The sequence below is a fragment of the Platichthys flesus genome, chromosome 4 (assembly GCF_949316205.1).
Source record: "Platichthys flesus chromosome 4, fPlaFle2.1, whole genome shotgun sequence".
NCBI lineage: Eukaryota > Metazoa > Chordata > Actinopteri > Pleuronectiformes > Pleuronectidae > Platichthys > Platichthys flesus.
In genome coordinates this window covers 3,555,668-3,581,388 of record NC_084948.1, presented here as the reverse complement: position 1 = coordinate 3,581,388, position 25,721 = coordinate 3,555,668, and the positions used below count along the sequence as shown (strand labels likewise).

The window sequence follows — 25,721 nt, the reverse complement described above, 5'->3', positions numbered from 1 at the left end:
AAACTGGGATCAAATGCAGCAATAAAAAGGCACATTGACTGTATACACATGTGTTGAAAGTCCATCACACGCTCCAACATGTGCATAACACTAATCCGCTGACATTCTTCTACCAAACAGCATGGTGCAGTTCAACGTGTTAAGGTGTCAGCCTTTTCTTTCGTTTCATTAACATTCGATCATGAAATTATATTTTCCCCAGTGATGTCACCTTCAGCATTATTGATGAATAGAGAGTATTTTCTTAGAAGGTACTTCGAGTGAAGCATGCTCACTTGTAATGGACACGTATATTTAAACGTTTAGATTGGACGTCATGACAGCTCCCGAAAGTTAAGCCAAACCATCGCCAGCTGGTTGTAGGACCTTAATACTGCAGCTTTAGACCATGATCACACTGTGCAGACTGGTGCCCAAGTGAAGATCTTTGGTGCAGGATGGCAGCCTTTGTAGTCTGGATATTTTGGCTTAATTTTTGACAGTGGGAGGAAATGTCAGAACACCCTTATAGCATGTCCTGGTACTTACCAGAGAAGAGTAAGTATGTACTTTTTCCTGTGGACCACACACAACACACTTTTAAGTAATAATTTTGTGATAAATATTTAATTATGCTTTTTCTTCTGTCTCAGCTTTTTCTTCACTCCAAAGAAATTAGTTTTATTTTATTTTGGAGCCTTTTTCAATAAGATTCTCACTATTAAACAGAGACTTGATGTTTTCATCTTTATTACATCTGTTCCTTGCTCACCACCCTCCCCTCTCTGTGCCCTCTTCCTGCCATGCAATAACATATTTGGTCATTACATTGATTCCCAGGGGATGATATATACGCCCAGGCAGACGTGAGAGAGTTCTCTCTTTCACTTCAGTTATCTCTTCCCTCCCTTCATCCATCTCTACTGAGTCTCTAATAAGTTACTTAGTCATATGAGGTTTTTCAGGTGTGTTGCTGATTCAGAGCTGTTGCTCTGCTTTAATTAGTTTCTGTCTCAACCACATCTGTCACCATCTATTACAACAAGCACAGAGACACACACACACACAAACACAGATTATCCTCGAAGTCCAGCTTCATCCAGCCTACATATTGTACGACGCTATAACATTATTGCCAAATGTGTCTTGCTATTTTTTTCAATATGCATACCCACATGCAGACCAGTAAAGACAACATTGGTATTGAGGGGATGTTTGAATGAGTTAACAATAATCAGCTGTATTTTAAATCAGGTTCATCATCTCATCTCAACTTAAAGCAGTGGTGCCCAAGCTAGGGGTCTGGACCCCCTTAAGGGAGGGTTGAAAGAGGATCTCTAGAATACAAATTTAAAACAATTAAGAATTAATATTATTATTATTAGTAGTAGTATTATATGGTGGTTATTTGATCCTGTTATGTCATTGTGAATACATTAAATCAACATTATACCTCAAACTGATCTCATCATTAGGTTGTGTTGAATAATAAGACAAATTCAACATTCGTGACCAGACTGCCATATTTGTTTAAAATATTGGAAGAAATATTACCCATCTGCTGCTCTGTATACACACACACACACACACACACACACACACACACACACGCACACACACACACATACAGACAATAAAACATCTACTGCATGCACGTACACAGAGGGTTTAGGGGTGCAGCTATTTTCCTCTGTATCTCATAATGTGATCTGAATAAGGCTCTGCATTGTTTTGCCATGCATGACTCATTTTCACAGACGGAGGAACATAATGCAAATATTTATGATTTTTTTTATGTCATTTACATAACCCTTTACAACAACCAGCTTCTCCCTCATCAAAAAAATCATCATGTTTAATGAAATAAGTAGAAGTATTGTAAAATGCACCATAACACACGCCCCCAGTGGATTTTATTAGAAACTAGATTTACCCAGTAATGTGTCTCCAGCATGAAACCACTTGTAATGTAGATTGAAGTAAATTAAACTGCTTTTCTAACCACAAGGTAGCAAACAGAGTAAAGCTTGACGCTGAGCAGGTACAGAATGCTGCAGGGATGATGTATTTTGGTGTTAGCATCCTTCTGATTTCCATGACAAAACAAGATTTTACCATTGGCTTTTCCGCTATTGCAGACGTTTGAATGGTGTCAAGTCACCACTTTTATAAATTTTGAAGCCTTGATAAAATCTCCAGAGGTCAAAAATATAAAATAATGTTAAGCTACAAATGAAATCCAACATGGTTGCACAATTTCAGCATCAACACCGCTAACTCTCCAATTGAATTCTGGTCTTGTGGTTTGCCACTGAATGCAAAAGCCTGCAACAGTTTAAAAGCGTGCGACAATTAATTTATTACAATATGGTATTTTTTGATGTATTTAATGTCACAGAGTCAAATATTGAAATATTAACTAGGGACCTTAATTGTTATATTTTACCAGAAAACAAACAAGGTAAACCCTCATTGAAAAATTTAACAACCTAACCTGTTGGGCCCCAAACCAGTGATTAAATGATAATGGTGCTTTTTTTAGAGCTTTGCCAAGCTCTAATACATTTTGAGGTGTTGAAGGATTATTCACTTATATTTCAAGAGTGTGGTGTGGACAAACAGGCAGTGGGGTAGAAATTTATTTCAATCTCAAAACTAAAAGAAACTATTTTCGAATGTCCTAATTTGTCATTTGCGCAAACACAGCATGAAGAAGTTATGCACTTTATTGACTAACAACTCAGAAGTGAAGAGAAGAAAAAGCATCCAATTCTCTTTGAAATGCACTCATGGCTGTGACCAAGAGCACATTGTATACAAACAATCTATTCTTAATCTATTATTGCTTTGGCTTGTTCCTAGTTTTAATTTTCTTCTAGCCTTCTTAAAGGATTTCAACTTCTCATTGTTTATAATCCGCAATCTATCACTCCTCACTAAACCTTCCTCATGTTTGCTTTCTATTTTTATCTCCCCCTCAAAGTTTCTCCATCTAGTGGTGGATGTTAGCGAAAGTGACAGCAAAGCCCACCCATAAACCCACTCTTCCAGATCTCACTCACACACACACACACAGAGACACACACACACTCACACACACACACACACACACACACACACACACACAAACACACACGCACACACACACACGCACACACACACACAAATTGTACACGTATATACCTTGAACCATCCACAGATACGTAGCGCACTCCTAAACACAAGCACTCACACATGCTGACACGTGTGCACATACATGCACACAACTTAACAAACTGTGACATGTGCACACAGACACACACACACACTCTTCACTGCACCTCCTCCACCCACAGCCTCTATGATGCCTTCAGTCCTCCTCCCTCCCGTTGTTCACTCTTCCAGACAACATTGATCAGAGCAAAACATCCATTAAATTCACGTACTTCCCCTTCACTGCAGAGCTGGAAGGGAGGAGGGGGTTTTAAGAGCTCCACGTAGACCCTGGATGTTGAAAATACAATGAGAAACACCCAGAGGGCCGACTGCAGAAGATCAGCCCACACACAAGCTTTTTAATCAGCCGTACACTGAGAACATGGCCCTTTCTCACACCTATCTCTTCCCTTTACTGGGAAGACACAAACACCAAAGTGAAACCCCTTGCAGCTGCGGTGACTCATTTGACACCATATCAAAGTTTTCATTGATCGCTTCACCAAAGTCATTGAGGAAAACGAGGATGGCGGAAAGGACAGATTTGGTTTGAAATCAATCAGTGCCAAAGAGAAAAAGAAGATTGTAGAAAACTACAGAGCAACAAATTAGACTTGATCACCAGAGGAGCATATGTGTGGGAGAGGAAGAATGGATGTGCAATAAGAGGGAAAAGATCAGAGAGGGAACATGGGAACTGATTAGTGTTGACAGACTGAGGGTGGATTATTAATGAAGGATGGTTAATGACAGGCGGAGAAAAGAGGAGAGGGGGACTGAAGCTCGAGGTATGTGTTCACGTTTGACTTTTATCTGTGCTCAAGTGCACAACTGCTGTCGATATGGGAAAAAAGAGACGGGGAGCGTGGGCACGATGTAAAAATAGATGATAGTTTTTACTTGAGTTCAAATATTTTAACTTGAGCAAATGAACCGAATGATGCAAATGTTGCGCCAATCAGAAATGCAGGACGTGTGCCAGTCGACACGAACCGCACACATGATTCCATTCACGTCTTTTTGCATCCTTGCACTGACTTTTTATGTAATTTCATGCTACTGAAAATTTGCTTCGCCCAATAATGAAGCATTGTAAATTATTATAGCTTGAAAGGGGAATATGTGAGGGTCTGTTTTTCTGCTCTTTCTGCATATGCCTCCACAGTGGGAACATATATATTCATAAGATTGCCAACAGGGACACTATTTGCAAGTGCATACCTGTGTGCATGCTTGTACACATTTAAATAAGTGGGTCAAATCCTGAATTCATACCATCTAAGAAGCGCAGATTAGCAATCATCTATTTTGAGCTGACACCAGGTCGGGCCGTAGATTTCACACTGCAGAAATGGAGCGACGCCTGCAAGCTGGTTCAGGCAGCCAACTCGAGCTGCGCTGCTCCAATCATGTGGCATACATCATGTGACATACAGTACCTCACTCTCCACAATCATATTTAATACACACACAGAACATTTTCCATCACAATTTCTTCAGCCCCTCCACCGCTCCAGCATCCACCTGCAGGATCCAACGAGAAGTGTTTGCTCATCACTCCCATCACGTCTGTGTAATCATATCAGGGGGAGTGATCGAGTCGGAGCCTCTCAATGCCAAACACTAACCTATTCTACTGTTGCAATAAACATTTCACTATGAGTTGTCTGACTGAACTGCAGATTTGTCAAACCTCCGACTATGAGGATGCTGTGTCTTATAAATAGAACTTTTGAATAGTGTTATTTTCAGTCTCACTTTCAAAATCTGTCTACACAACAGAAAACAACTAAAGTGAATTCCTGATTTAGTGCTCCTCATTAGTTATCCTCCGTATAAATACTCAAAGGCACATGTAGTCATCTGATGCTCGTACAACTTACAATCTTAACTCTACAGCAAAAGAAATTAATGAAAACATGAATCTCCTGCTAGTTGTCTTGAACAATTTTATATGTTGGCTATCACCACCAGCGCAGTGCTTCCTCTGGGGAAACAGACGCATGAACCACCCACTGCCTCTCCCCCCTGCACTGCTGCTGCGTGCATTATAGGGACCATGTTTCCTAGGGGGGACTTCTGCTTACACATATTAAACAACTCATCATGTACTATATGTGCACATGAACATGAATGAGAGCCCTCTGGCGCGCACATGCACGCACTGGGAAAAACATGGGTCGAAGAAGTCGTTTACCCTTTGGCTGACACACAGTTCAGAACACACTTCACATGCTATTTACATGGGGAAAAAATTACTTCAATTCCCCCCCTCCAATCAAATTTGCACAAACACAAATGCACAAACACAAACACACGCACACACACAGACACATACATGAACATACATCTATATAGCGCAATAGCCTCATTAACTGTCAAAAAGCGTAACTCCACAATGTAGCACAGTTGCAGGCTTAAAATAAATAATTTACGTTACACCATGCTGTCTCTCAGCCTTACACGACCGCAAACACACACAAACACACAACTACTCTGCACATAACACAAATTTAAAGAGGATGAAGAACCTCAGAAATCAATTTTGCACTTCACCTTTTTTGTGTGTGCATGCAGATCACAAGTGTCCTAACCTGCAACTCACTCAGACTGCCTACTCCAGCTGGAGAGTTCTCACATACATCAGCTCACTCAGACACACTCACTCACTCACTCACACACACACACACACACACACACACACATACACTCACACAGACACTCACGCTCTCCCCATCAGTCATCTGGCTTCAGTTTGCTGCTCTCAGCGACAGCAGTTAATGATTGTCCTGTGTTTCTGCTCCAGCGTAGTCGGTGAGTGAAAGCCTCACCTCGGCTCCCCTGCAGATCCTTTACAAGCTGGGGTGAACATCTCGCAGTCAGAGGATGGTGCAGCATGTAGCAACAGACCGGTGGCCAGAGCGGGAGAGCTTGAGTGAATGTGCGTGAGAAAGAAAAGGAGAGAGAGAGGAGGAGGGAGAGAGAATAGTGGGAGAGGCAGTGCATATAGGGGGAGGGTACAGCGATAAGGCACAGGCTAGAGCAGAATTATGAGATGAGAGAAGGCGAGAAAATGTGTGTGTGTGTGTTAGAGTGGGAGATGGTGTTACCATGGAGAGGGCTACGCCTAAACTCCCTTCAAAGCCTTTTTAAGACAGAGGGAGTAGAAGATGGATGAAAGAGGATGTCAGGCTGTAAAAGGAAGAAAATGGAAGGAAATGTTTTGGCAAAGGCAAAGGAGACAGACTGAAAGAATAAAGAAAGTGGATCAGAAGAAAAAGGAAATTAAAAAGGGAGGCGAGGGGAGGGACGGGTGAGGGCCCTGAAAAGTTGAAAGACCATGACCTATAGGGTTAGATGAGCTCTCCACATATCATTAGCACTGACAGCAGCATCACACTTCACATACACACACACACACATACACACACAAACAGTAGCTCAACTTGAATTCCTCTGGACGAATACGCAAACCAAATCTGAACATTTAAATGCATGTCTTGACATGGGAGCAACCTGTGCTGCTGAATTGGAGAGAGAAAGAAATAAAGAAACCAAGGAATACAAATTCAAATGTACAGTCTTCATTTAAGCTGTTTTAGGATTATTTGACTGGTAGAATAAAGAAAAACATTCTACACTCTGCCTTTGACTGCATGTCCCTCCAACCATCAGATGTTTCTATTTATCGACCTGCACCAGGCCTGTGATCACTGAACTGGAATAAATGAATTATGATTCTCAGCACAGCAAACATTTGCAGTTCACACTGTGCTCCCTGTGAACAAAACATTAACATTACTCATCTTGCATTTCGATTTTAACATTTTGCTATTTTTTTTATCTAGATTTGTTTTTGTATTGCACCTTATTTAATTGTCTCATGGCTGCTATCTATCCTTCACAGTGTTCAGGTGCGACAAAATGTGTTCCAACTGAGGTACTTGTTTCAAAAGAATGGACTTTATATAAATAAATGCAGCTGAAGTTCTTAGAATGAATGTTTCTCTATCACTATCTGTCTAAAATTAGTTAGTAAATTAATATGTAAATTTAACCCCTTATTGCCTGAATTAATTTACATTATATAAAACAAATATTATTGGTGTTTTTGGCCTGTCATACAGACGCTAAATTAAGTGGAGATTGTTAATTTCAATATAGCATATACAATAGATATAAATTGAGGTATGAGGCAAATTAGCGACATTAGGCATAATGGGGCATAACCTTAATTTAACAAATTTTGGTACGTAGATTATTATATTGATGCTGCTTTTACTTGAAATTGAATATGTAAATACATTTTTTTTCTGCACAATCATTGCTGTTCTATCATAACAGTATTTCAATTACAGCTTAATACCTCAAAATAACTTTGCTGCACAGTCCCAAGGAGCTAGTATGTATTTTCCACTCTGAACATTAGATGGCGGCAGAGTGCTTCCAATACCTTCCTTTGTGTGTAGTATTTGCACCATCAGGCGCAATCGTCACCTCGGCGCCATTAAGACCGGAATGGGGTTTGAGGCAAATTTGCGACATTCGTCTAAAAGGGTTAAATATTAACCAAAAAAAATCTCATGTATACCACAAGAGTATAAATCTCTTTAAAAAGAGTCAGCAGGAAGTCTGAGGGAGCCTTTGTGAGAACAGAGCAGATCATCCGCAGGGTTCACCTCAAGTGAGTGGGTGTGTCGATGACGTTTCTATCACCCGACGGACACAAAAATTAAAGAACAAAAGATAAAAACTAGAGCATAATGTCTTGCTGCAAACTCGGGAGAAACTCTGCACCTAATTCGCATTCAAAGACCAAGTTCGTATTTTGGGAGAAGGCTGAACTGGTAGTTAACAAATGATAAACGTGAAGCAGTCATTGAGTTACTTTGTAAAAGAACAGTGGAAACAACCGGTGAAAATATATATTTGGTTTGTAGCGTGCTGGAGTTTCCTGTGTCCTCCCTCCACACTCCTGCTGACCTAGACTCACTTTAACTAATAAACAACAACACTCATCACAGGTTATCAGGACCTGATCAGTACATGAAGTTTACTTCAGAACAAATGAACATGAACTATAGATCATTTTCATCTGGATCAATTCAACTTTGAACAAGTTCATTATCATCTGGATTAAATGAATTTTGAACTAGTTCTTTTTAAGTGTGAACTGGCACAACACTGCACAGGGGAGGCCATTTCTCAAACCTATTGTTAATGCGAACACAATGTTGTAACAGCTGATCTACATCACATTGATTTAATAATCCACTGTTTATGAAGTGTTTGTCATTCTCTGCTTATCAAAAAGAGTTGACAACTACAACCACATAAATATGCAATAACTTTACAACAGCGATTTGCAATTGTTCCTCTTGTTTAACGCTTACATCCTCGAATGTGTATAGTTTCTTTGTAAAGTATCTTATTTTTTTATAAAGCTCTTTTAAAAATACCTTTTGTTTTTATTTATACTATTGCTCTTGTTGCCCTGCTGAGCTGACCTGCTTCTTTTTTTCCAACACTTTTTTTAATTGTTTCATTGTACTGTTGACCCTGTGTTAACTTACATTTAACAATACAACTCCATACAACTTGACAACTTGAATATCATACAATCTTAAAGGTTCAGTGTGTAGAATTTAGTGACATCTAGTCACTTAGAGAACACCCCTCACCTCACCTTCCAAACATGAAAGAGAACCTGTGGAAACTTTCAGTTGTCATGCAAACTTAAAAGCTACTGTAAAAAACATGGCGGCCTCCGTAGAGAGGACCTGCTCCTAATGTAAATATAAAGTATTTAAATATAAAGGTCTAATACTAGAGTATATCGAACAACAAGCCAGATGAGACACACTAATGAAAACATCATAAGTATTATAATATACAATTTCTACATATAGATTCCCTAAATCTTATATACTGGGCCTTTACTTCATGCTATTATGACTCTCGTTCATTCAGAGAAAAAACAGCGATGATGATGATGTTATGTATATATTTTGTATTTAGTCCTAATTATAATATTATATTGTTTGAAAGCTCCTTGTAATGTGTTACTGTAAAGTGCTATACAAATAAAGTTATTATTATTGTTATTATATTATAACTATTCATTTTAATTTTAATTAAATTAAGTTATTACAACTGAATCACCAGCTTCTGGAGCCCAGAGATTTACTGAGCCTGGGCTTGCAGCCTCAGCAGCGACTGCTCTGCCCTGTGCTCACCTCAGAGTTAACAGTAAAGGTCAATGATTTTCATATTTGACACACATTTCAACTCAGAGACACATAGGCACACAAAAGCCAACAAACACCACAGGATCACAGGTGTCACTTTATCAGCACAGTAGATCCCCCATTGAAGTACAAAGGCTATCAGATCAATCTCACACACACGCAATCTCACAAACACACACACACACAGCTTGTGATTGATGTGTGGCTCAGAGGCCACAGTGTTCCACTAATGGCCTTCACAGAAGAAAAAAAACATCAGCCACTCTGAACTATTTCTTATTGATCTGGTTTCCAGCCCGTGGCTCAAATAACACACATGGACAAACAGCGGTTCCAAACAGAGAGAGGGAAACAGAGAGCAGGTCGGAGCGATAGATGCTTTAATTAAATCCTCTCTCCCATAATGGATTGACCAAAGGAGACACAGCTGAGCCCATAGGTGCATGCTCATGCAAGGACACTGTCTCTGTGTCCAAACATGCGCAGTGATATGCACAGTATATTAACATGTATGTTTTAAGTGTATTTCTTCCTTTCCTCTAATCTCCAGGCAGTTTAGCACTCGGGTATCCTTTATCAGTTCTAATTGGTCCTGCTGGTTGGGTTCCCTTGGAAACCAGTTAGAAAGTGTTGGTTGGAGGTTGGCCAAAGGTTCAGATTAGACCAGCTGTTATGACCATAGCAACACTGCACTGTTCAGGTTACGGAGAATCTCTAACATTAAAATGGTTAAAGCGTTGTTTACACTCAGACACCTGCCGTCTTTACTCAACTTCTAATGCAGCTCCAATGATCTGAACACACAGTTCACTTTTTGGGGGATCCAGAGTGCAACGCCTGAACATGAGAATTCAAACCATCCTTTACGAAAGCAGGATTCATATGATGTAAATTCGAGGACCCTGGGATGGTGTTAGTTTGTGACACTGAGTATCAATGTGGCCTGCTGTCTGTCACAGTAACAAGACCCGCAGGCCTAAATCTGTCTCTGTGAGCTTCAGTAACAAGCAACGTGTCATGACAGGACTTTTTTTGTCGAGGAGTGGGCTGATGGCAGCCGTCTTCTCCTTAATGCAAGCAAGGGTTTACAGGTCTTTTAATTAGAATTTCAATATTATTCAGCCATCCCTGAAGAGAAAACATTTCCATTGGACCCTTTTCCATTTGCAGCGATATTTAATTACTGTGTGACATATACACAAAAACACCACAAGCGGTGTGATGTTAACGCGAATCATTATCACCATGTTTCATGTTTCTCTCTGAACATAAATTACTAACTACCAGCTAATCCATATAAATAAACCATCAATCTGAATCTGAACAGTAAATGAAAAACAGCATCTCAAACATGTCAGCCTCTTCCATTCTCCGGGTAATATTCTGTGCTTCAATTTGAATGTGATTTTGTTCTTATTTTATAATCATCCAATAGTAAATGTAAGTTCTCGGTGGGGTTTATATTTTTTAAGTTTGAATAAACGTTCGACTCATGGACTACAAAGATGGACGACACGGATGGCGTGTCTCCACTTTCTCCAATGCTAAATTATCATGGATGCAGGCTTTACCCTCTTGCACCATTGACATCATTTGGGAACAGAGTCGGCACAGTAGTGATTACGGTTTGGAGCATACAGTTGTATCTGTGGCTACAAATACATGTATCAATGTTGTTGCAGTGTGTAATCAGATGTTTATACAGTGAACATGAAACACATGAAAATTCACAGAATGATAATATTGTTAGTCTTGTTTAAGTGTAACTTGATCTATTAATATTTAATATTTCTTTCACTTGCTGTGCACAAATATTCTGTCCTTCTTCCACCACTGCCTACACAAAAAAAGAAAGATAAAAGCAGTCATCTGTGTTCTTTCTCAAGGAGATTTTAGTGTGAATTATATATCAAGACACATCATATCTCCTCAGTGAGGACATTCACAGTAGGTGAGAGATATCAATGAATGTGTCTACAGGCTCTGAATCTTGATGGATTCTCGACAGGGTCAGTTATTTTCTGCAATCAATATCTCCTCTGATTTATGTCTGGGTCATAAGGACAGCAAGAGCATGTGTTATGGCAACAAAAAACAAGTGGGCCAAACCAATGTGGGAAGGAGTGAGGAAATCAAACATCTTGTGAGGAATAGGTTTTGAACTCGCACTGAGATGAGCACAGAGCAACGACCTTTGACTAAAGAGGAGTGACAGAGAGCTGACAGGCAGTTCCTTTGGTGCACCCCACACTCTCTATATATCTGCACAGCAAGCATGAAACAAAGGGAGCCTTCATTTCTTGCCCTTAAAAGTAAAATGTATTTAAAACACAGGATGAATGTAGTGTAGATGTATGTCACTTACTATATGATTCATAAAACCTTCTGTCCATCACGTTATCTGGACGACTATCATTAAATGTCAGTTAAAGTTAAAAGTTAAAGTAGCTTTATTGTCAATTTCTTACATGTTCAGAACATACAAAGAATCGATACAACGTTTCCCACTTTCCCACAGTGAGACATATAAAGTGCACAGGCACAACAGATAACACAAGACATTTCCTAATACTAAGTAAACATACAGAATTTTTTAAGTACAGCAGCATAAGCATAAGGTTCTCTAAAAGTGTAAACGTAGTGATTTAAGTGATAAAGTGCAAACAGTACAAGAGACAGTTTGTTGCAGAAGTAAACATACAGAATTTTTTAAGTACAGCAGCATAAGGTTCTCTAAAAGTGTAAACGTAGTGATTTAAGTGATAAAGTGCAAACAGTACAAGAGACAGTTTGTTGCAGAAGTAAACATACAGAATTTTTGTACAGCAGCATAAGGTTCTCTAAAAGTGTAAACGTAGTGATTTAAGTCATAAAGTGCAAACAGTACAAGAAGTACAAGAGAGTCCTGAGTGTTTTTAGTTTTTTTGGGGGGGATTTAAGCCTCCAGTCAGACTAGAGGTATGGCTGGGGGGAGTGAGGGGAGAGAATTTAGCTTCCTGACAGCTTGGTGTATGAAACTATTTCCGAGTCTGGTGGTGCGGCAACGGAGGCTCCTGTACCTTCTTCCAGAGGGTAGGAGGCTGAACAGACCGTGTGCGGGGTGGCTGGTGTCACTCACGATCGAGGTGGCTTTCCGGGTGAGGTGGATTGTGTAAGTGTCTTGCACGGAAGGGAGTGGGGCACCAATGATCTTACCAGCTGTGTTGACTATGCGTTGCAGTCTCTTCCTGCTGTGTGCAGTGTAGCTACTGCCCAACACAGTGATGCAGCTGGACAGGATGCTTTTAATGGTGCCCTGGTAGAATGTTTTCAGGATGGGTATGGGAGCTCTCGCTTTCTTGAGTTTGCGGAGGAAGTAGAGGCAAACGCTGATAGTCAGCTGCTGTCTGACTATCAGCTCCTTTACCTTGTGTCCTCTACAGGTTTGAGCGTGACATGGAGCTAGTTCTGAGAGGGATGACCCACTGGGCTGTATTTCACAGTCACACAGGCTTCTGTTACCTCTGAACTGTGACAAAACATCACCGTCGTAGAAACCATGTTAAATAAATGAAACAACAAAATAATTATAAATAAATATGCATATTCAAAAAACTTTACATTTCACAATCAAAAGTATTCATGTCATATTCCAACACTTCTAGTGAAACATTGGTAAATCAAAGCAATCATTATACAGAATCTAAATGATAATATTTATTAAACACTAATTGTTTGAACAAAATGTCGGCATTAATTTTTTTGAAGATACAATATTTTATTTTGTCCTTCCTCAAAAACCATTAATTTATATATTGTACTTTTAATGTTAAAGGTATTTTATAAAAGCCCTTTCCCACCATCCTTAAATAAAAAAATGATCTTTATCATCTCATTTTCAAGGAGGGGTTCAAAGTACATACAAAACTATACGAGGGACATTAATAATAAAAACAGCTACAGATTTTTTCTAATCTATTAAATTATGTTTTCAGATTTGAATTGGAAAAGCTCCTTTGCTGCCTCCTGGTGGCCAAGCTTACATACTACAACGTATAGGCAATGATAGGCAGGCATTAGAAAAAACATATACAAGAGAATACCAGAACTGAAAGGGCAGATGATATTGTTTGTTTCACAGAGATCGAAACACAGAACAAAAAAGTGAATTCAAACAAAGGATGTTTGGATTTGATCTTTAATAATTGTACATGTAAGTTTCCTGTATATGTAGTAATAATTTTTCAGATGGAAACAATGATTCTATACATGTTTGTGCTGTGTAACACAAAACTAAATGCTGGTCCTTGTCTTATAAGAATGCATCAAATGCATCAAACATTAACATAAACCTAACATTGTTGTCCTTAACATTTAATTTGAGTATATCATTAAGGAGACATTATTTTTGTCCCCGTAAAGAAAGGCAAGTTCCTATAATGTGACTGTCCTCACAACAGTAAAACCTGGATAAGAAATCAGAGAAGCCAGAGGAGTACAGTCCAAAGAACCCTTATTATTCCTGTACAAGATAAGTGGTTCACAAATGAGTATACACAAATAAAATTCTGACCAAATCCATTATATAATTGATTTTTAAGATTTAATTTTGAAGATCCATCGTGGACTTGCATCTAACATTACAGATATTTAGATTGCATATTGAATATAGTTTCAATCTTGTTTTTATGTGCCACCTGTGTTTTACATGCATTGATCTTACAACCCTGTTCTATATGGGGTGCCGTTTGTAAAGCAGCTCACGCTGAAAATAACAGCAACATTTTGACACATTTAGCTTCAAACCATGTTTAAAAAACTGGTTTGAAGTTTTTTAAACCAGTTTCATTAAACAGGTCGTTTATTTAACCTGTTATGGAATTTTACTGTGAATTAGACAGATTTGATATGATTATAATCTCCACACACCAGTGTTGTAAACAGATATCATATTAATTATATAATTATATTTTCACACTGAGGGAAGTGGAGAGACCTGATGTGGACTGTTGTCAACAGCTCTGTGGGAGATTATCACCTTGAATATTACAGATGAGGTAGAAAGACATTTTATCTATTTGTACTATGTTTTTTTTCTTTCAGTATATTTCATTTCATTTGGCTGACACTTTGATCCAAACTTACTTACAATATGTGCATTCGACTATGAGGGTACAAAGCAAGAGCCCAGTAAATCGGTTATGTCTAAAATCTGTGGTGCTGAACACAGAATAAACTGTAAGAGCCAGTCTTTGCTGGAACATACACAACATAATACATTCTTTTATAGTGAGTTTCTTCTTTCCTTAGATGAAGCACCTGATCTGTCCTCAGCAGCAACATGGTCGAGATCGGCAGCTTCAGGCTGGTCAACACGAGGACGACCTGCACAAGCTTCATCGGCCCACACTTCATGTTTTCTCCCTGCAACTGTTTAGAGTTGGCAATTATTGCTAAGTGTCATGGATAATAGAGTAAATTTATATATTCATTATGGTTGGTTAAAAAAATGATTATCTTTTACAATCTGATTTGATACACTTTAGATAAAAACCCAGTGTTTTATTTTTCAAATTCCCCATAAGAGACAGAACACCATCAGCACAGATGAGTCCTTCAGGCTCCTCCGTCCCTAATAAAATGACAGGAAACATAAAAGTATGGCATTATTGTAGAGGAAATGTTACTTATGATCAAAGTTTCTCTCCTAAAAATTCTGTGGATATTCAACTCTGTATTTGAATTAAACAGTGCACTACCAAGAAAATGCAGTATGGAGTTCTTCCACATTATCTTTGCTTTGATTGTTTGTAAGGTATGAAAACAAGTCTGTACCTGGAGTCAGTGCATAAGTGATGACACTTAGTGTTCAGTCTTGTTGGAGTCCTGTTCTGTCTCCTCATGTTGGACATCCACTGGTGCAGGCTGTCTGAGTCACCTGGAGGAAAACTACACGAACAAAAAATATGTAAAAAAAACCATATCTGTCAGGTTACCATCTTTATACATGTATATCTTTTTATGTTATTATGGGCCTATTTGTTACACTTACATTTTAAGTTATTTCATATAGTTACTATTTCATGCCATATTCACGTTTCTAACACACAAGTGAGATAAGTTTAATAGAGTTTGAAAGTGGACAATTATGGAACACAAACTTAGTATTCACTGAAACCACAAATGACACATCAAGTGAAACAAATATAAATAAATTTAATAATTATTATTATTATCATCAAACCCTTGATATGGTTCTAATATATCAATTAAATAAAAATCGATTTTCACTCACCGGAAGAACTTAACAACAGAGTTGTGAGACGGTCTGTTAGCACAATGAACTGCACAGCCAGCCATGGTGTGTCGAGTGCGGTGACGGGATCTGCCGACATGAAGCTACGAGTGGACCGAGCAGCTTGCAGGGGGCTAGCGGGGAGCTAACGATCAGCTAGCAGGTGCCTAGTAGCTGCATATATGCAAAAAAAACACCTAACCTCAAAAAAATTCTAACAAAAGGTTTCTCAGCTATTTCTTGTAGTATTAGGTGTCCTTAGTAACATACTAAAAGTTTACCAAAGTTTGACCACTAAAAAGTTGTAAATTTCAAGATGGCGTCCAAGATGGGCAGGAAGTTCTTGAAATATCCTAACTGCTTCATTTTTTTACCTAGCAAAGTAATCTTGGTGTCTAATCCCATGTTTTTTGGGTCTAGGAATTCATTGGACTTGTTTAAATTGCCCTGGCATAATTATATACCTATGGAATACATGATTTTATGAGATTACTAGGGCTGTAACGGTACACCAATCTCACAATTTGGTTTGTATCACAATGTTTGACCCACAGTTCGATACATAGGCCTACCTTAATGTTTTGTTTTTTTTTGGGGGGGGGGGCATGTGCAAGACTTTCAAGTCTGGGAAAACATTGATATTGAGATGATCAGTCAACTTGAACGCAAGAGTTTTAAACAAATGCTAATAATGCTAACCGGATTTAATAGCAATTTAGCTAGCCATCTTCTATAGCTATGTCCTTGCTTTCACGATTGTGAATGTTTAAATGTGCATGCTGTTTAAGTTTCATGGTAATAGTTTTTCTTTCTTGGAAAACATTGGTATTGAGGTGATCAGTCAACTTGAATGGAAGAGTTTTTAACCAATGCTAATGATGCTAACCGGATTTAATAGCAATTGGCTAGCCGTCTTCTATTATATGTCCTTGCTTTCACGATTTTGAATGTTTAAATGTGCATGCTGTTTAGGTCACAAGGTAATACTATTTATCCTTGGGACAGGCCCAGTCTTGGAAAACATGTTTGTTTGGGGTGAACCAGAGATGTAAACGATTTAGCCTATGTCATGTAACTCCTACTCAGTACGTGTTTTTAGACATTTACCTTTCTTTGCTAAAACACAGACTTGACATTCAATGTAAAAGTTATTTTTACCTAAAAGTAACAGACCCACTGTCTCCATGGTAACTCAACCTTGTGAACTCCTGTAGTAATAATAATATTAATAATAATAATAATAATTATAACAATGAATTTTATTTATTGGCACCTTTCTCAACACTCAAGGAATCAACAATAAAACACTCAGTCCATCAAACAAGCATTCATAAAAAAACAGGCAATAAAATAACAAAATACTAATTATACTGTATTACAGCACACATGTCTTATTCTCAGACAAATGCTTAGTGTCATTTTATGAGCGTGTCAAAAGAACATTGGACAGATTTCCAACACATGAAAAGGGCCAGTGTGTTAAGAGAGGATGGCATTGTTGAATTAGTTTCAAAGAGTACACTCCAAATGCAATTTTGACCATGAGTCACATAAATCAAGAAACTTGCCCCATTTGCAGTAAAAACTTAAGCGATGGCTCTGATGTGGTTGAGGTTCTCCAGAAGGGAGCTGATGGGATCAACAATGCAAGTGTACAAAGAGGCGACAATGTACACATTTCCGCTGGTGAAAAAGTACACTAAAAATGTCGACAAAAGTACATAAATAAGAAAGACATTAAAATCCTACAGGAGATTAAAGCTGAGCCACCAAAAAGAAGTTCCAGAGTAGCAACTGGTCCTTTCAACAGCCAAACCGATTGTCTTTTCTGTGGGACTACAATAACACATGGAAGTAAAGACACAAGTAGTGTAAAGACTGATAGGCTCGCAGAGTCGATTCTTGAGTGTTGTGACAATCGTGCAGATCAATGGGCTTTCACGGTGAAAGGCAGGATTGAGTATTATGGCCGTGATCTACATGCTGCAGACTGTGTTTACCACCACTTATGCAGTAATAGTTTCCGTAACGGATATAACATACCGATACAGTTCCATAAAGACCCAGAGGCAAAGCGCAGAAAGTCTGGCCGGCCCATAAATGAAGATCAGGAGCAGGCATTCATGAAAGTTTGCTCTTACCTTGAGAGTAATGATGAGGAACAGTTGGCAATTACACATCTTCGAGACATAATGAAGAAATCCTTGACAAACCCAGATTCTGAACCATATGGAAATCAATACCTCAAGAGAAAATTGAGAGAACAGTACCAGGACAATGTACATTTCACTGGAGGGAGCGGCCTACATGACATTGTGACAATGAGAGAGAAGACATCACAAATACTACGATCTTATTTCAGCAACCAAGAAAAGGATGAGGAATCCCAGAAACAAGAAATCATTCAAACAGCTGCACGATTGATCAAAAGTGATATCAAGTCCAATGTTCAGTCCATTACGGATCACTATCCGAGCACAAAATCCACTTGAGCTTGACTCTGCCCTTTCGTTTGTTCCTGAGACTCTCCGTACACTTTTGAATGGTCTTTTTGTGGGTGAGGAGACAAGCCGAAAGATTGCAGGAATAGGACAAGCAATTGTCCAGGCAGCACGACCACGTGCTGTGGTAGCTCCATTACAACTTGGCCTTGCAGTGCAGGCACATCATATGTATCGATCACAATTCCTGGTGGATACCCTTCATGGAAATGGACTTGCTTCATCATACAAGGAAGTTTTGCGTTTTGAAAAGAATGCAGCAGATTCAGTTGCCCCAGATATGTTAGCGGATGACATAGATGTGTTGGACATGACACTTCTTTTTGCTGGTGACAATGTTGACCACAACATCCTTACTATTGATGGTAAGGGGACCTTCCACGGAATGGGAATCATAGCAGCAATCACTCCAGGGTGAAAAAAGGACCATATCATTCCAAGGAGACACATTACCAACATAGATTTTGCAGGGCAAAGTAAAATCCCAATCATCGAATATCGCTTTGCGAAACATGTGCGCCAAACCATCGCGTTCAACAACCTCCCAACACTGATCAACTGTGACAGAACAGTTAATGTCCTGTGGGAGCTCTCACTGAACTTCAAACAAGAAACCCCTGGGTGGCAGGGAATGATGCATATCATTCATCAAGGACTAGAACATCCAGGCCAATCATCAGTTGTGTTCCTGCCAATGATTGACCTGTACTCTGGAGACAAAACGTGTATTTTGTCCACCTTGGATTTTGTTTGTGACCTGGCTATCAAACACAAAGCTCCAACCATTATTACGTTTGATCAGCCATTGTACTGGAAAGCAGCAGAGATCATCATGGATGCACCACAGAGTAGTCCCCTGAAAAGCATAGTCTTAATGCTTGGAGATTTTCATACTTTTATGAACCTACTTGGTGCAATAGGCACACTGATGGAAGGAACAGGACTCAGGAATATTATGGAAGTTGTCTATGGATCAAATGCGGTCCAGCACATGATGACTGGAAAGTCAGTGCAAAGAGCTTTTCGTGGACATTTGCTGGTGGACAGATGTCTCAATCACATGGTTGTGTCAGAGCTGCAGGAGGATGACTCACAGTTTGAGTCCTTGGTGAACCAAGCTGAAGAGATTAGAGAGTATTCATCCATGGTAGCGAAAGAAACAACTTTGGAGAGTGCTGCAGCATCAGATATGCTGAACAAAATCAAGGAAAAGGTGGACACGAAGAGGTCAGACCTCAGCACAAGGTCAAAAACCAGCCGGCTGCGGGTGAACTATCAGAAGATGCTGCAGACAGCCCGAGCTCTGATTAAAGCAGATCATACAGGATCTTGGAAGATGCACTTGCGCACAATGTTGGACTGTCTGCCAATATTTGCCGCCGCTGGGCACTACAACTACCTGAAATCAGCATATTTCTACCTCCAAGAAATGTGCCAACTCGACACCAGACACCCTGATGTACTTGACAAGTTTTCTGGGCAGGCCTTAGCTCTGACCTTGTCATCGAGCAGACACTGATGAGATCCTTGAAAAGCAGTGGAGGCTTGACCCATGGAAGTGGAATGACTGACGAAATGCGAGCATTGTGGACCATATCTACACCCATCACATCGGAATACAACCACGCCATGCAGGAATTTAATGACCTCACATACACGACCAGCGAGCAGCACCGAGAATCCTCTGAAGCAAGGATAAAAAGAGATCATTCTGATCTAGAAAAGATCAAGGAAAAGCTTAGCTCTTGCAAACCATTCTCTCCAGACCCATCGCTGAGAAACATAGTAACTGGTGTTGTTGCCAAAGAGGAGGTGAATGTGCATGAGTTGGAGACTGTTGGCAATGAGATCATTGAAAAGATGATTGGAAAACCTGTTTTTGGAATATCCTTCAAACGGAAAGACCGGGCAAAAACCCTTGCAGATGACTCCAGTGTCAAAGTTGCCCAAGACCAAACCATTGATCCTGCTTTGCTGTTCCAACGGTTCCTGATCATGTCGAAAACTGGGCAGTTTTCACTGGAAGATGTAATGAGCTATGAGCTCTGCTCATTTCCTGCAGCCCTGTTTGAAGGCAGGGAAATCTTCCGTAAAGCCAACAAGCCCCAACTAGCGCAGGCTATCATTGAGTTCTCAAGCAAGAAATCAAACAAAACGGTCCTGGATTCCATCCCAGCAACTGAGCATTATGTCCTTAATGGTGGTTCCCTGGTTCACCGCTTGGCATGGAAAAAGGGTGACAGTTACGGTGCCATTGCACAGTCATATGCAGACTTTACCATACGCCTTTACGGTAAAGCAACAGTTGTTTTTGATGGTTATAGAGAAGGTCCATCCATCAAAGACAATACGCATCAGAGACGTGGTGAAAACACTCACCCCATTGTTAACTTCAATGCAGAGACTGAGTTTGTGGGAAGAAAGGATGATTTCCTTTCCAGATCTTGCAACAAACAAGGACTTATCCATCTTATGACCGAGGAGCTGGAAAAGAAGGGCTGCTCTGTTATCAATGCTCCAGGTGACGCAGACGTGGACATTGTCAAAGCTGCAGTCAAGGCCTCAGAACATCAGCCCACAACCTTGATAGGGGAGGATACAGATTTACTAATTCTTCTCCTCTTCTATGCTGGGACGAAAAATAGAGGCCTCTATTTTCATTCAGACAAGTCCAAAGCTACTAAGGTGTACAACATCAGTGAGATGAAACAAGTCCTGGATAGTGACTTGTGTTCCCAGTTGCTGTTTGTTCACGCCTTCACAGGATGTGATACAACTTCACGCATTTTTAGTGTTGGCAATCAGACAGCATTCCAGAAACTCGTGAATGGCGAGTCAACCATCCAGTCCTGTGCAAATGTGTTTCTGCTCAAACATCATGCAAGGAATGTCATAGAGGACCATGGGACCAAGGCAATGGCAGTGTTGTTTGGCGGAAAGAGTAGCGATTCACTTGCCTTGTTGCGTTACAATCTTTTTAGCAAGAAAATCGCCACTGCCAAATCATTTGTTGGCCCAGAACGTCTGCCTCCAACTGAGTCCGCAACCAAATACCACTGGCAAAGGGTTTACTTCCAGGTCATGGTGTGGATTGGAAAGGAAGGTGACCTGAACCCAGTGGATTGGGGATGGAAACTGGTGGACAACCGATTCCTGCCAGTTATGACTAGTAAGACTGCTGCCCCAGAAAGCCTCCTGCAGATGATACACTGTAATTGCACAACTGCCTGCAAAAAACAACGGTGCAGTTGCAGGTCATATGGACTACCATGCATGCCTGCTTGTGGACCATGTCAAATTGGGAATTGTGAGAATCACTATAATCAACCTCAATGGGAGGAAGAGTGTGACGACTAATGGTGAATTAAGGTCACACTGTAAGGTGTATAAATAAGAAAAGTATTTAAAAAATATATAAAAAACAAAAATGCATTATAAAAAAGGTAAAAAAAAAAAATAAATAAATAAAACACACAAAATGAAAAGGGGTTAGCGGTACTGAGCCTTCACGTGGCAGCCCTGTTTTGACTAATTTTACAGTACCACACAGTTCTTATTAGTTTAGTGTTTATTGGAATAAAAAAAATGGTTATGTACCACAGAAACCACCAACACAAGGCAAAACAATATGAAAAAAGAGAAATATGCAATTACTTAAGGGGAATTTGACTTATTTTTCGCATATATATGCTTATAACCAATTACTTTAATATATAAATGTACTTGTTTTCACTTATCTATCATGCAAATATGCTAATTAGAATATTAAATGGCCAAAACATGTATCAGGCACCAGTATTCCTGGCCTAGGAGGTTAACAAAGGAGTAATGGTCATTTTAAAGGACCTGACGGCGGCCATTTTGAAAATGGGGCCTTTCTTGGAGTCAAACTTTGGTAAACTTTTAGTATGTTTTTAAGTACATCTGATACTACTGTAAACCACTGAGAAACCTTTTGTTAGAATTTTTTTGAGGTCAAGTCATATTTGCAGCTGACTATAGTGGGGAGCTAACGAGCGGCTAGTGACAAGCTGTGCCCGCACCGTCATCTGTGCCCAGGTATCCATCAATAGACAAATCCTCTAATTATGCGTAATTTAAACCTCTATATCACGTAAACGAGGGAGTTAGAAAAAAATTCACCCCCCTCAGAGTTGTCATGAAGGAATAACCTTGCGATCAGCAGTCAAAGTGCGCCCCCTTGTGGCTGGCTATAATGGCTACAGGTCATACGTCCTGCATCCTTCATAAAAGTGACACTAAAAACTCAAAGTACTCTTCAAATAAAGTTTCTCCAAACGTGTTTGTTATTTTATGTAGTTAATATCACGATAATCCATGTCCAAGAGTCCATTTCCCCGGATAAGATTTATTCGTTATTTGCCACTATAAACACATTCTGACCTCCTCAAGCTTTTATTTTGTTACTTCCTGTTACCGGCAATTGAATTTGCATATTAGTTAAATATTTAGTTTCACCTGAAACATTTAGATTTAACATTTAGATTTAGATTTAACATTAAGATTTAGATTCAGATTTAACATTTAGATTTAGATTCAACATTTAGATTTAAATTTAACCTTAAGATTTAGATTTAACATTTAGATTTAACATTTAGATTTAACATTTAGATTTAGATTTAGGTTAAACATTTAGATTTCACATTTAGATTTAGATTTAGATTTAAATTTAACATTTAGATTTAGATTTAACATTGAAAAATTTAACATTTAAGTGTAACATTTAACATTTGGATTTAAATATTTAAAATATCTCTAAGTTGACAAATATAGGCTCAAAAATTCACACCAGTTTTTTAAACATGGTTTGAAGCTAAATGTGACAAAATTTTGCTGTTATTTTCAGCGTGAGCTGCTTTACAAACGGCACCCCATAGTTCTAAGTAGGTTCCATGTGTTAAGTGGCAGTTATCTTACAGACCCAAGTACAGACACAAAAAATTAAAAAAGATGTAAAAGGAGATAGAAGCATCGCGCTGTTTACTGAATCTCCGATCTGGCTGTGTGGCGATGGCAGGGTGGAGTCTATAAAGAAGCCGGATTACTGATCAATTGCAACAGGTGTTCTGTCTCGACTCCAGCACACCTGTGGGTTCTATATTTCATGTTTTGTTATTTTTATATTGAGTCTGTACTGTTTGATTTTATTCCAGATAACACTAAGTAAATAATAATAATAAAGTTACTAAATAAAGTAATTATTATCATTATTACGTGTGTCTGTTCTTAACCTGCAGGTCGTCAGTAAATAACCTACTCTCCATATCAAAGTCCCTTCTGAAGACCCATGACCAATGATCATTCTCTGGATCAATCTCTCGATGTGTTTCTGTTAAGGAGGCTATGTTTTTTCTGTATGTCTGTAGGCAGCATTACACAAAAACTACAAAACCAATTTCCTTTAGGTTTTATGGAGGCGTGGGAAATTACCCAACAGATTAAATCATGCTGCGTATTCGGATCAGGGGGCGGATAACGTATTTGTTTTGTGTATTATCATGAAGGGGTAAATTATGGTCTTAATAATATTCATTATTATATCATTGTGATGGTGCATCATTACTAACAGCTGTAATAAATAGAGACTAAATGTGACAGACATGACTTTCTATTTTGTTCACTCACTATACAGTACATAAAGTTTAGACCCATGCAGATTTCGAAATAAATGGTGGCAGGAGAATGTTGTGCACTATAAACTGGAAGTGTATTTCAATTTGGATTAGAGGCTATAGCTGAACAATTTTAATAAAAAAACAACAACAATTTGGTACTTATCCATTTTTACAATCTGGTGTATTTGTTGTTTGTGACAGTACAGTTTATATTATTAGGGTACAGTGCTTGAGAAGAGTGAAACATGCTATCGACAGCTCTGCACGACTGAGCTGTTCATTTACAACTTTTTCCAGCAATCCAAGATTAATTGGTTAAAGTGAGAACAGTTTACGATTAAACATTAAAAAAGGCTTAAAAAAAATGTTTTCATAAAAAGTAATTTTCATATGACTATGTTACAGTAGATGAAGAGCTGTGCAAATACAACAAGAATAATAAGGCATATATCAGTCCGTCTACAGAGCAAAGTGAAAAAAAGCCAGTTCAACTTTAACCTCAGAGCCCCAAGACGTCTTGCTGTACCACACAAACCAACAGTGTGTTTCCAGCTTCCACACACTCAGCTTTACATGGTGCTGAAAAAGAAAAACGCACAGTAGAAAACTGAGTATAGACCAAAAGTTGATTGTGACCTTTACACATTTTTTTAAACAAGCTATTATTGACTACCATTCTGAGCACGTAGCCAGGACACAGCCTTCATTGCCAGAAGCTCCCACTCTTGCTTGGCATGCAGCTTGAAACCATGAAGCCAGAGCAGAGCCAGAATGGTGGCCCACACTTCCTGGTCCACCTAATGAACAAAAATGAGAAACATGAAAATGTTGAGGCCAACAGTATGAGTGTCTTTACTTTAACCATTCTACCATTCTCTCTTTTAAGGACGGACTGAAATATAAACACAATACATAGAATATCTATTGTATGGTATTATACAGAACAGAGTATGTAAAAAACATTACACAATTTTTGTTGTAACAGTTTTCTATTTTTCTTATCATACTTGTATTATTATTATTATTAGGAGAAGCAGTAGTAGTAAGATTTTTATAATGTACTCTACTGTACTCTACTCTAGTCTACTGTACTCTGTAAAATGTACATTTTCATTACATATCTTAGACTGACCTATATTGCTATTTATTATCAGTGCCGGCAAAATATCGAATGGTCGTTCTCTGTGCAGCACACTGCACGCTTCATCACAAATGGATGTCCATATAAGGAGAAATAGAAGCGTGGCAGCATAATTACAGAGAGTGGACATGCGCCCGGCAATTTAGAATGATTCTGATTCACAAACACTCACACTCACAAACATTCGCATTGGATTTTGCACACACACTTATTTTTTGCGGAGACTAAGAACATTTCTGCGTACATTTCTGTTTACATTTTTCTTACCAGGATTCCAGGCTGACGAAAGGATGCATACTTCCTCTTTTCATGTGCTGAGCCCTTACTGTTCTCTGGTAGTATTAAATTTGTCTTAATAACTTGTTGCACCTTCAAATGTGACTGCAACCCACCGATGGAGGCTTTGTGTTCTCCACCTCCTCGCTGGTCTTTCCCACAGCAGCAGCCAGAGCCGGATCAAGTAGCCAGCAGCCAGACTTCTGCAGGGAGACCAGCTGCAGCAAAGGGTCTCAGGGTGGCTGCTTCGGCTCAATGCTAGCATCACTGCATGGAAAGGTTTCTGATGAGAAAAACAAAACATAAAACGATCTGTGAGTTGGTGTACAGATGTGGGATTATAGGAATTGTAGGGACTGTATTGTGCAGTCACATCAAAAGCGTAAGACCTCGAAGCCTTGAAGTGAGATGCATCCAACACATGGAGTCCAGACAGACACACAAATAAATGCTGTGAGATTGAAGGTACTG

General features: G+C 39.1%; 1 protein-coding gene across 1 annotated transcript in view; it reads right to left on the bottom strand.

The window, feature by feature from the left end:
• The window catches only part of rap1gap2a (RAP1 GTPase activating protein 2a), a 92,362-nt gene extending 86,281 nt beyond the window's left edge, over window positions 1-6,081 (bottom strand). The window contains exon 1 of the mRNA XM_062385678.1: window positions 6,006-6,081. Within this exon, the coding sequence (XP_062241662.1) occupies window positions 6,006-6,046 (41 nt within the window). The 5' untranslated portion in view covers window positions 6,047-6,081. The remainder of the gene's footprint in view (window positions 1-6,005) is intronic.
• Window positions 6,082-25,721: the final 19,640 nt, after the last annotated feature.